Source organism: Mastomys coucha, unplaced genomic scaffold (genome assembly GCF_008632895.1).
Source record: "Mastomys coucha isolate ucsf_1 unplaced genomic scaffold, UCSF_Mcou_1 pScaffold17, whole genome shotgun sequence".
Classification (NCBI taxonomy): Eukaryota; Metazoa; Chordata; class Mammalia; order Rodentia; family Muridae; genus Mastomys; species Mastomys coucha.
This window is the reverse complement of record NW_022196899.1, coordinates 20379828-20391908: the sequence shown is the minus strand read 5'-3', so window position 1 is coordinate 20391908 and position 12081 is coordinate 20379828. Positions and strand designations below refer to the sequence as shown.

Sequence of the window (12081 nt, the reverse complement as noted above, 5' to 3'; positions counted from 1 at the left end):
CTTTCCTCCCCAACTTGCTTCTTGGTCATGATGTTGTGCAGGAATAGAAACCCTGACTAAGACAGTTGAGTCACCATGTGGTTGCTGGGAATTGAACTCATGACCTTTAGAAGATCAGTCAGTGCTCTCAACCACTGAGCCATCTCTCCAGTCCCATTGTTTCATATTCTTATCTTCACAATTTTATCCTCTTAGCCTGGGCTACTTCCACATTTTCACACCACCAAGCTTATAAAGTGAGAAATGATAGGGTTAAAATGTAGTTTCAACCTACCATAAATTGGAAGAGATTTTAAAGAAAGTCTTATGTAACCTAGAAAATTAAGTACCCAATATGACATGAACTCCACATGGAAACTGTGATGTAATAGGAATAGGTGTTCATTTTTCCATGCTACTGGTCACTGTAATGTTTCAGAGGTATTGTAGCTATGTAAGACTGTTAATGGTATCTCTCCTTTGTCAGCTATGCAGTATTTTCTGGAGCCATTGGAGCGAGAATGTAGGAAAGAGACTTTCATGTCAGATCCAGTTCAAACCATGTGAGTCTTGTGTCCTAAGTGTGTGTTATTTTCATCAATAGGGCTCAACCCAACCTCAAGGTCTGAGAGGCAGTTAAGTGTAGCCACCAGGGGCTACATGAACTGGGTTCCTGAAACGAAAGCTGGGGCTGTATGGGATGGACAGTGAGAGAAAGATGAGACCAAAACAAAGTTTCTGATGAAGGTCCAATGTTTACTTAGGAGTCAGGACTTATAAAGGGGGGGGGGAACTAATCCCCCACTATGCCAGGAGCCAGAATCTTGTCACCTTGTCAGGATCTTGTTGCTTTGTCAGGATCTCATCAGGAAAACAAGCTCAGTGGCTCAGCAGGTAGTGGCTTCTTGTAGGAAGCTGCAGATGTGGCAGGACAATAGACTTTACCTAGGTCGGAAGACTCCACCCTAGATGGGCTAGCTGGCTGTGGCAAAAACAAGGTCTGATTCAGCCTTCTCTAGTCTGGGGGGGGCACAATTCATCCATTTTTATTTATTAAAAATTAGCTGGACTGGGGCATAGGATTTATGCTCCATGGTCCTGCCTGGGAATTATGGTGGCTGGCGGCCACATCTGTCTTAGGACTGAATCTATTGGACTCCCTTTTACCTGTTCCGGAGGTCACATGTAGCTTGTTTGTGTTTATTTGCCCAAATACGACCTTTTAATGTTTATTATGAACAAACATGACCTCTTGGCAGATGCCTCTGTCTTAGGTTGATAAGAGCCATAGATTCAGTAATAAGTCCTTGACTGCTGGCCCTCATAGCACACCTTTTTCCCATTCAGACCAAAGACACAATATGCACTCAATGCATTTCTTCATAGCGACGAATAACTGTCATATCTGAGCTTTGATATGAAGGTGAGTCTATATAGAAGTAACCAACCTGCTTGAAATACAAAGTCACAAGTTAAACGCAACAGGATTAAAATCTATGGGGATGTCCCAAGCAGTCAATTCAGTTGCAAATTAGCAATGATCAGATCCAAGCTCTCGCCTCCTGGTGTGGGGGAGGTGGCCTTGAGAATCAACAGAAAAACTATTACTTCTTAGAAAATAGTGGAGGCTATGCACCAAGTTAACTTTGCTGGCTAATAAAGATTTTTAGCCATTATCATAATTGGAATCTTACTTACTAGAAGACTCAGAATCTGTGTCTACTTGATAAACAAATCTTTCAGGCAGCCACCTCACTCCATCTTCTGTTTGTGAAAAAACACAGAACCTCTCCCCCATATTAAAACAGGATCTGAACCATTCCACATATTAGTTATGGGGTCCTGCCATTTAACCATGGCATATGAACTGGAAGTGACTGGATGCCAGTGGCAATCCTCGGCAGACTAACCTTTAGAATCAGTTTGCAAAAACTTTAAAACACATAAGACAAAAGCAAAATGTGCTTTTGGTGACTTTGGGGGTATAATTCCCCCTTTTTGTTTTTAAAAGCCAATTTTTCAGAGTGTGATGCACATGTTCAACAATTCCTTGTCCCATTGGTTTATAAGGAATTCCAGTTTTATGTTCAATACTAAATTCCTTACAAAATGATATAAAATTTTTGCCAGTATAGGCTGGTCCATTGTCTGTCTTAATGACTTTAGGTAATCTCATAGCATTAAAGGCTTGTAAACAATGATCAATCACACTTCTGGAGGCTTCTTCCATATGTAGAAAAGCAAAAAAGAATCCTGAACAAGTGTCAATACAGACATGTATGTATTTCAATTTTCCAAATTCTGCATTATGAGTTACATCCATTTGCCAAATATGATTGGGCATAAAGCCTCTTGGATTGACCCCTAAATGTGGAACTGGAGATAATGTACGGCAGTTAGGGCATTGTTTTACAATCATTCTTGCCTGTTCCTTAGTGATCTTATGTGGGAGCCTTAAGATATGGATAGAAAGATGAAATTTATCATGATCGTGTCTAGCCAATGCCACAGGATCTGAAACTAAGGCTTCTCCTATTAAAGCTCTGACAATGTAATCATTGTCTGCAGCTAAAGGTCCGGGAAGACCAGAATGAGCTCATATATGACCAATATAAAACAAATTTTTTTCGAGCAAAGAATGATGCTTTGCAATTGTGAAAATAGAGATCCTGCTGGCGTATGAAAATTAAATGTATCACAAGTTTCCAATAGAGGAACAGACTGGGCCACATATAGACTATCAGTAAGAAAATTAAAAGTATCATCCACAGACTGAAAACCATTAAGTACCACTGTCAGTTTCTGGTAACTGAGCTGAAAGCCCAGCTATGCCTACCTGTTGATTATTCATAAGATATCCAGCTCGTCCTTTACAGGAGCCGTCAGTAAAAATCAAAAGACCATTATACAGAGGCTGTAAAGATGTCGTATTAGGAAATATCAACTTATGTACATTTGAAAATTTTATCAACCTATCTTGAGGATAATGATTATCTGTAGTTCCTTTAAATCCTATTTGAGCAAGCAACCAATCCGTACTATGCTCCTTTAACCAAGTATCTTGATCTACATTAAAAGACTGAATAATAATGTCTGGTTCTCTGCTAAAATAAGTCAGCACCTGCTTCCTTCCAGGTATAACCATATAGGCTACTGCCTCATAATATGTCAAGATATTACATTTAGAAGATACCCTTGAATGTATCCATATAAGAGGAGCCCTTTGCCATAACAATCCTGTAGATGTATGAGTCGTATTAAAAATCAACAGATGTAAAGGCAAAGGATAATCTATATAGGTAACAAATTGTTTTTCAATAGCTCTTTCTACTTGTTGTAAGGCCAACAATCCATCTGAAGTTAAAGATCTAGGGGAGGTAGTATCAGGACTCCCTTGAAGAATATCAAATAAAGGTTTCAAATCCCCTGTAGTAAGCTTTATATAGGGGTGAATCCAATTGATTTCACCTAACAGGTTTTGAAAATAATTTAAGGTTTTTAAACTGTCTCTGAAAATAACTCTCTTCTGGGGAAAAAAATGGCTTGATCTGTGAGTCTAAAGCCCAAATTATTATAAGGATCCTGAGTTTGTACCCTTTCTGAAGCTATTTGCAGTCCTTTATCAGCTAAGGCCTCTTGTAAATCTCTATAACACACACACACACACACACACACACACACACACACACACACATACACACACACATCAAGTTCAGAAGTTCTTTCCCTGCTATTAAGACATCATCTATGTAACCAATGATGTATATTATTGGCCATTGTTGTCTTACAGGTTGAATGGCTGTGTCATAAAATTTTTTTTTCAAGACTGGGTTTCTCTGTATAGTCCTGGCTGTCCTGGCACTCACTCTGTAGACCAGGCTGGCCTCCCAAGTGCTGGGATTAAAGGCATGTGCCACCACCGCCCGGCACAAACTTTTGATATAAGGTAGGACTATTAGCCATGCCCTGAGGAAGAACTGTCCGTTGATATTTTCATGGGTTCCTTAAAATTAATAGAAGGAACACTGAAAGCAAATTTTTCACAACCCTCAGGGTGTAAAGGAATAGTAAAGAAACAATCTTTCAAATCTACCACTATTTTAGGAATAGCTACTAAAGATGGAAACCCAGGCTGTAAAGCTCCCACAGGTACAACGGTTTCCTTAACCTTTCTTAAATCTTGTAACAATCTCTATTTACCCTATTTTTTTCTTGATAACAATTATTGGTGAATTCCAAGGAGACTGAGATTCTCTTAGATGCCCTGCCTCTAATTGCTCCTGCACTAGCAAAGAAGTAGCTTCTTTAGATAAAGACCACTGATCAACCCACACTGGAATATTATTAAGCCATTGAATTTTATCAGCATGGACTGTAGGCAAGATAGTGGCCATCACAGAACGTACCCCAAGCCTCTAGTGTTAGAATGAAGCTTAGGACCTTCAAATGTCTTAATGCCTTGTGTTTCCTTTCCTAGTCCCTGATCAGGCAAAAATACTTGTCCTAGCATCTGCTTAGTCACTGCCTCATTAGGACTACACATTATAAGATCTATCTGTGACAAGAGATCTCTTCCCCAGAGGGTAATAGGCAAATTTGACACAAGGCTTAATTTGCCCTGAATTGCCCTCTTCATCTCTCCAGGTTAGAAGTTTAGAGCTTTGTTTTGGGTTATTGGCATAACCAATCCCTTGGAGGTGAGTACACATATCAGACAAAGGCCAAGTTGAAAGCCAATCTTGTCCTCTAATAATTGTTACATTAGCTCCAGTATATATTAATCCTTCAAAGCTTTTCCCTTCTATTATTAATTTAAGGTTAGGTCTCTTACTAGTAATAGATTGAACCCAGTACACAGTAGAGGAACCAAAGTCACTCTGTCCTCTCTTACTCTTAATAAATCTGGAAGGTAGCGGATGCAAGGGAACTAAGATAAGTTGGACAATTCTTTGGTTAGCATGTACAGTTATCATACCGTGAGGGGAAGCAGCCATAATTTTAATTTCTTCCTCATAGTCATTATCTATAACACCTGGATAAATCTGCAGTCCTTTTACAATAGAACTGCTCCATCCTAGAAGAAATTTCCAAGTTTCTGCAGTAAAGTTCTAAAGACTCCTGTAGGCAGAGTTTGAATTCCCATTTCTAGGTTATTTCCACGTGGGTGGTGGAACAGAGGTCCAATCCTGTGCTTCCTGGGTTTTCTCTGATAAGTTCAAAAATGGATGTCCTTGTCTGGGCAAGAGCTTCACGGCCCCATAAGCTGCTTGCTATTGGCATCTTGGGGCCTGAGGCTAGCCCCTCAGCTTCTTTCCTGACATGGAACGGCCCTGAATATCTGTCTTAGATTTACATTTCCTGGCCCAGTGGTTACCCTTCTTGCACTGGGGACAAATTTCTGGGGTGTAGCCAGATTGCTCGATCATGGAACCTCTATTCCTAGGACAATAATTTTTAAAATGGCCCAAACCCCCACTTTTAAAACATACTTTATGCCCTCATTTCTGTGCAAGCATTGCTTGTATAGTGGTTCCTTGTAAAGCAGAGGCCATGGCCAAGCCCTGATTATATGAAGGCCCAATCTCTGCACAAAGACAAACATACCCAGCTAAGTCTGTTGTCTTTCCTTTGTAGGGCTGAATAGTGGTGCAACACGCTGCATTAGCATTCTTATAAGCCAATTGTGTAACAAAAGGACTTCCTGCTTGAGAATCTCCAAGAATTCTACTAGCTGCTTTTAGTAGCCTATCTACAAAGTCCTGGAAAAGTTCATCAGGCGCCTGTCTAGTACTGGTTAAATTTCCACTGAGATCCCCTTTAGTCGGTAATTGATTCCAAGTGCTGTGGGCAGCCATTGCAACCTGTGCATACACTCCAACAGGAAACCCAATCTGATTAGTATTGCCTTCATATCGACCTTCTCCTAAAAGCATTTCAGTATCCCATTCTGGGGTCCCTGTTTGAGCATTCATTGTGGCAGTTCTCTTACTGGCTTCAGGCCATTCAGAACTCGAGTAAGAAATCTCCCCGTGCCATAGAGTCTTGGGGGGTTAAATTTGACTCCATCACAGTATCCAATAAGGCTTGTGTAAAAGGGGCTGTAGGGCCATACTGGGCCACAGCTGTTTTCAACTCTTTTATTACTTTGAACTCCAAAGTCTGATATTGTCTGACTCTATTGTTCTGCTGGTCAATTATCTCAACTACAGGGAAAGCTAACACGTCAGATGTATCCTGCCTTTGCCTGAGAGCCTGACTCACAGCTCTTTCTAGTGGCGATTGGTGAATCTCAGAATAGCTACTCATCCTTGTACTTGACATCGTTTTTTTAGCTCCTGTAGCTCATTAGTCAATTTCTGCAACTTAATTTCAAACTCTAATTCACTTAGTTGCATGTCCATCTGGGTAACATCTCTTGCAGTAAAGGCCATAGGTGGAGCAGAAGGTGTGCAAGGAGGCCAATCCTTGTTATCATATTTAGTGGCTCCTTTTTCTGAATGAGCTTCCTCTTCTAAAGTTAGCTCATCATTAGAATCTCTACAACTTTCTTATTTAGGGTTGAGAGGGCCCTTTTCTGAGAAAGCCTTCTCTGGCAGGCATTCTTCCTGAAATTCTTCAAGCTCTCCCTGGGCACTATCTGACACCTGAGAGGTCTCTTCATCCATAGCATCTTTTATGAGTGCCCAGAGGCAGAGGGGGATATTATCTGCCTGGGTGTTTCTCAGAGCTTCTCCAATTTTCTCCCAGGTTCTCTTATCTAAAGTTCTTTCTTCTTAGAACCATGGGCAGCATGAATCTATATGATCTGAAAAATCTTCTGACAATTGTTCTTCAAACTCTACCCTTCTCGTCTGAAGCAGCTCTTGAAGGCTGAGGACAAAGGTCTGTTTAGAATTTTCGGATCTCATTTTCCACTGTCAACCCCTAAGTGGTATCAGTGCCAGGTCAATGCTGTCCCAACTTAGCCTGTATCCTTTTACACCTACAGCAACAGTTTCAAAAAGATAAAGCTGAAGGCCAGCACTAGCATCAATACTGTACATTGCTTACAGTGCTGGATACCATCTTCTTCCATTTTCTGTGGAGCTCCACCAAGGCAGCATTCCCACAGTCGGCTTTTCCATGTTCAGGTTCCATGTTCTGGCACCACCTGTAGTGGCTAGAGGCCATGGGTTACTGAAAGGAAAGCTAGGGCTGTATGGGATGGATGGCAAGAGAAGAATGAGAGCAAGATAAAGTTTCTGATCAAGGCCCAATGTTTACTTATAAGTCTGAACTTATAAACAGGGGGTGGGGGGAACTCATCCCCCACTATGTCAGGAGCCAGGATCTTGTTGCCTTGTCAAGATCTTGTCAGAGAAACAGGCTCGGCGGCTCAGCAGGTAGTGGCTCCTTGTAGGAAGCTGCAGATGTGGCAGGACAATAGACTTTACCTAGGTCAGAAGACTCCACCTTAGGTGGGCTAGGCAGCTGTGGCAAAAACAAGGTCTGATTCAGCCTGCTGAAGGCTGGGGGGAAGGCACAGTTCAGAGCTACACTGATAGTCTATATTGTCTTGGGAGCCACTGGGACTACCCTGACCAACCATTTCCAGGAGGTTCCTTGTGCTTGGTGCCAGGATTTGTTGGTCTATAGTTCTTGTGGAGAACATTGATAGCTCAAGTGGCTTTAATAATTTCCTTCCTATGAACAAAACAAACATATACTTAAATGTGTTATGTATATTTTTAGGGAAAGATAGAATTATGTGATTTCTTGTAGCTTTATCAAAAAACCTTGGTGTCATTTGTCCTTTTCTCTTCTTTATCTCTGTTGCCCTCTGTCTCAGTTAAGGTTTCCATTGCTGTGAAGAGATACCATGACCAAGGCAACTCTTATAAAGGACAACATTTAATTGGGGCTGGTTAAGAGTTTTAGAGGTTTACTCTATTAGCATCGTGGCAGGAGGCATGGCAGCATCCATGCAGATGTGGGGCTGGAGGAGCCCAAAGTTCTACATCTTTGGTATCCAAAGTTAGCCAGGAGAAGACTGACTCTTCTGCATGGGGCATAGCTTCAAAGCTTCACCCCCACAGGGATGCACTTCCTCCAAAAAGGCCCTACTTCCTAATAGCACCACGTCCCATGGGCCAAGCATATTCAAGCCACCACAACCTCCCTCTTTCTTCCACAGTTGGATCCCCTTCGCTATTTTTCTTTTTTGTTTTTGTTTTTTTTTTTTTTTTCAAGACAGGGTTTCTCTGTATAGCCCTGGCTGTCGTGGAACTCACTCTGTAGACTAGGTTGGCCTCAAACTCAGAAATCCACCTGCCTCTGCCTCCCGAGTGCTGGGATTAAAGGCATGTGCCACCATTGCCCGGCCCCTTCCCTATTTTTCTGTTTACCACTTCTATCATCTGAATTCTGTTAGTCCCTCTCAAGCCCATCTCCCTATCCCCATACATGGTCCCTTTATACTTTTATGGTTTCTGTAGTTACCCCATGAAGGGGCTCTGGCCAGCTTGAACTAGGCAAGCATGGCTCTGGCATGCCTTACCCTTCTCTCCCCATTCTCTCTGACTTGCTAAAAACCATTTATTCCCTTATTAGGCCACTTCCTCTTCCTGAAGCTGACTATCAAGGCCCAGCTATTAAAGTATTGAAGTCCAGCAATCAAAAGCCCTCTTTGGATCATCTAATTAACATGCCTAATCAAAATATCCAAATGCATCCTAGACCATTTTAACAAAGCCCTCCCCCTTTTCTTCTTAAAAATGACACCTTCAGGGTCATTGGCTGCTGTTTTTCTGGTCAAGTCAGAAAGCAGCCACTTGAACTTTTCTTCCCTGATTAATAAAGGATCCTTCTGTAAGAACACGTGTTTGGGTGTGCTTTGTGCCTAATTCAAAGGGCAACCTCTGCTGTGCAGGGGTCTCATAACCTCCCTCTCATATACTCACATGGAGGATTTGGAACTAGGAAGCACAGATGAGAGAGTCCATGTGGCATTTGTCTTTCTGGGTCTGGATTACCTTAGACGATAGAATCTTTTTCACGTCTGTCCATGGACCTTTCGTATCATGATTTTAATTTTCTTTACAGCTGGGTAGTATTCCACTGTGTATACATAATGCATTTTCCTTATTCATTTTTTCTTTGAAGGACAGTTGTTTCTGTTTCCTGGCTAGTGTGAATAGGGTCTCAATGAACCGTAAGTTGCTCTCATATGCTGGTGGGAATCAACTGCTTTCTAATTGGACTTGAGGCCCATATAGGAAGAAAATTATGCTTGCTATTGAAAATCCAGCCAGTCTCCCAGGACTAGACCAGCAATTTTTTTTTTTACCATATTCTAAATATTATCCTTATTCTTACAGAGAAGGGTAGCTACTACCCATCATCAAAGAAGGAAAAGGGACCATTACTGACCATCGCAGGTGGACACAAAAGGGACCATTACTGACCATCGCAGGTGGGCACAATGCAGAGATCAATGGATCATAGTTTTCCTATTCCCCGATGATGTTATCTATATTATAACTCTTGCATCTATGCATTAGGCAACATGGATGCAGGAGGGCAGAGGGAGAGATGGTAAAACCCAGAGTACCAAGGAATCTACTGTGAAAGTCTATTCTAGAAATTACTCTATGAATAAATTTAGAATAGTGGCAATGTCAATGGATATATTAACATAGCAGGGGGAGATTTTGTGGGGTTCCACCCATAAGAATTATAGACAACTAATGACTACAGGGAGGAGGAGAGTTAACCTCTCTTAGGATGAGTCTCCTTATGGATTGTCTAATACACAGTGGTCAGCCCTGAAACCACACACACACACACCACACACCACACACACACACAGACACACACATGCAGACACATAGACACAGACGCACACACACATGCAGACACATAGACACAGACACAGACACACACACACACACACACGCAGACACACAGACGCAGACACAGACACACACACACACACACACACACCAAAAATGGACTCGGCAGGTTGTATTTGTATATTTTGCATACACATGCACACATATGTATGTATCTATGTAACAACATCATCAGAAGAAAAGGTGTCAATTTGAGTTTTGGCAACATGGGAAAGTTTAGAGGGACAGTAGTAGGAGAGAGGCTGGAGGTGAGAAAGTGACATGATTCCATTTCAATTAAAAATATATTTTAGAGAGCTACTGGTCACCACCAAGGCGTGTGTGCCACTACTGCAGCCTTAGGGTCATGGTGACATGCTGATCATTGATGTCCCCCATAGGTGTCATGCACAGGTAAGACTGTTAGCTCTTCCCTCCTTTGGAAGCTTGCACGGTGTCTTCTGGTACCATGGAAGTTAGTTCTCTGTGAGAAGACATTCAGGTCAGTTCCAGCTCAGGTGCCTCTAAAGTGCATGATGCCTTCAGCAATGGAGATTTATCTTCCACCTCCCAAGGTCAAGTAAGAACAATAGCGAAAGCTAATGTTTGGGAGTCTCTCGGACAACCACGACCAATGACTCAAAAGAGGTCTTCTTGTGCTTGTATTAGATGGTCTTTGGCTTCTGGAGGGACCATTTTCAGCCTGGCTAAGAAAATTTTATTTAAATTATATTTATATACAGACATATGTTTTGTAGGGTGTTTTTTTGGGTAGTTAATTGTATGACTCCTTATAGCTTCTTTAAAATATGAGAGGGTTTGGAAGGAAAATAAAAGACGGGAAAATGATATAACTGTATTACAATCTTGAAAAATAAATGAAGTAATAAAAACATATTTTAAAAAGAAATGTTTATATTTTAAAATATATATCTTTGTTGATAAATGGTCAATAAATTCTTTTAACACAAGAGTGATATAGAGTGATGAATAATTCTAAGTCAGCATATCATGGAGACCCCTGCAAATCCATGAAAAGCTATGCTATTCGCAATGACCAAGATATGGAAGTAGCCTAGATGACCATCAACAAATGAAGGGATAAGGAAAATATCCTACATACACAGGTGAATTTTATTCAACTCTAAAGAATGAAATTATGACATTGAAGGAAGATGGGTTCTGAGATTATATTTAACCAAAATAAGTCATACTCAATATAAATATTACATTTTTTCTCAAACATAAATTATAGATTTAAATTTATATATACAGTGGGCCTACAAGATAGCTTGGAGGAGAACGGTGACAGAATTTGATCCTGAGGTCATATATGGTGGGCGGACAGCCCTGATTCCTGACTGATTCCTGAATGTGAGTACCATGTACTGGGACACACTCATACACGCGCACACACACACACAAATACACATAAAGTGAATTTATATATACATGATATACAAAATGTATATATGCATATATGTGATAGGATAACACAGAAATGGGATCAGGAGAGGAAGAGGCAAAAGAAGGGACTAGATAAGAGGAGGAATGAAACTGTAATGGAGGAATGGAGAGGACTCAGAAAGGCCCAGAAGCTGCAGTAAAGACAACAATAGATGCGCATGGAAACGACACAAGGAAACAAGTTGCCTAGCGTATTAACGAAAAATATTAACCAAAATCCCAGCGTGATATAAAATAAGCTTCCCATGAGATGCTTACGAGACTGATACAAACGTATTTCAGCATGCATGTGTGTCCCTAGTGTACTGTGGACACTGTGAAGTGCGGCGTTGACTCCTGTACACCACCCCTGGGAAGACACCTACAAGCCTGCGCAGGTTATTCGCTGGATGTCTAGGCTAGCGGGCTTGGCATGGGCTCCAGCTGCTCCGCCAAAGCTGTTGATCTTCAGCACTATGCGGTGCTGCGGAGACCTCACCCACTTCACTGTGATGTAAGTCTACCTACTTGACTATGATGCTCTGCAAGCTTTCTCCCGTGTTCCAGCTGGTGACCTGCGTGCGGGGTTAGCGGCACCTTGCAATTTCATTAGAAAAAGAAAGGAACCCCCATCTTACCCTCCCAGCACCCTGTACAGGGTACTAAGGACAGAGCAGAGGGATACTGACAAGTTCTTCGGCTGTAGGTTTGGTTTTCAGAGTGCTTAAGGACTTGGAGTTTTAATAAAGCGGGAGACACAGCACCAACCCGGCAGTGCACTAATAGA

General features: G+C 41.5%; 1 protein-coding gene and 1 long non-coding RNA gene across 3 annotated transcripts in view; one reads left to right on the top strand and one right to left on the bottom strand.

The window, feature by feature from the left end:
- The window catches only part of LOC116094883 (histone H3.3-like), a 26444-nt gene extending 17023 nt beyond the window's left edge, over positions 1 to 9421 (top strand). The window contains exon 3 of the mRNA XM_031376282.1: positions 9336 to 9421. Coding sequence (XP_031232142.1) covers positions 9336 to 9421 — 86 coding nt within the window. The remainder of the gene's footprint in view (positions 1 to 9335) is intronic.
- Positions 9422 to 9976: 555 nt separating this feature from the next.
- LOC116094764 lies at positions 9977 to 11796 on the bottom strand. 2 transcript variants are annotated; one of them, XR_004120302.1, is made up of 2 exons: positions 11681 to 11796; positions 9977 to 10551 (listed from the first exon to the last, which is right to left on the bottom strand). It is a non-coding gene; the product is annotated as an uncharacterized LOC116094764 (long non-coding RNA). The 2 variants fall into 2 exon arrangements; XR_004120303.1 differs by having other exon boundaries at positions 9977 to 10555; positions 11681 to 11794.
- Between the last annotated feature and the right edge of the window lie 285 nt (positions 11797 to 12081).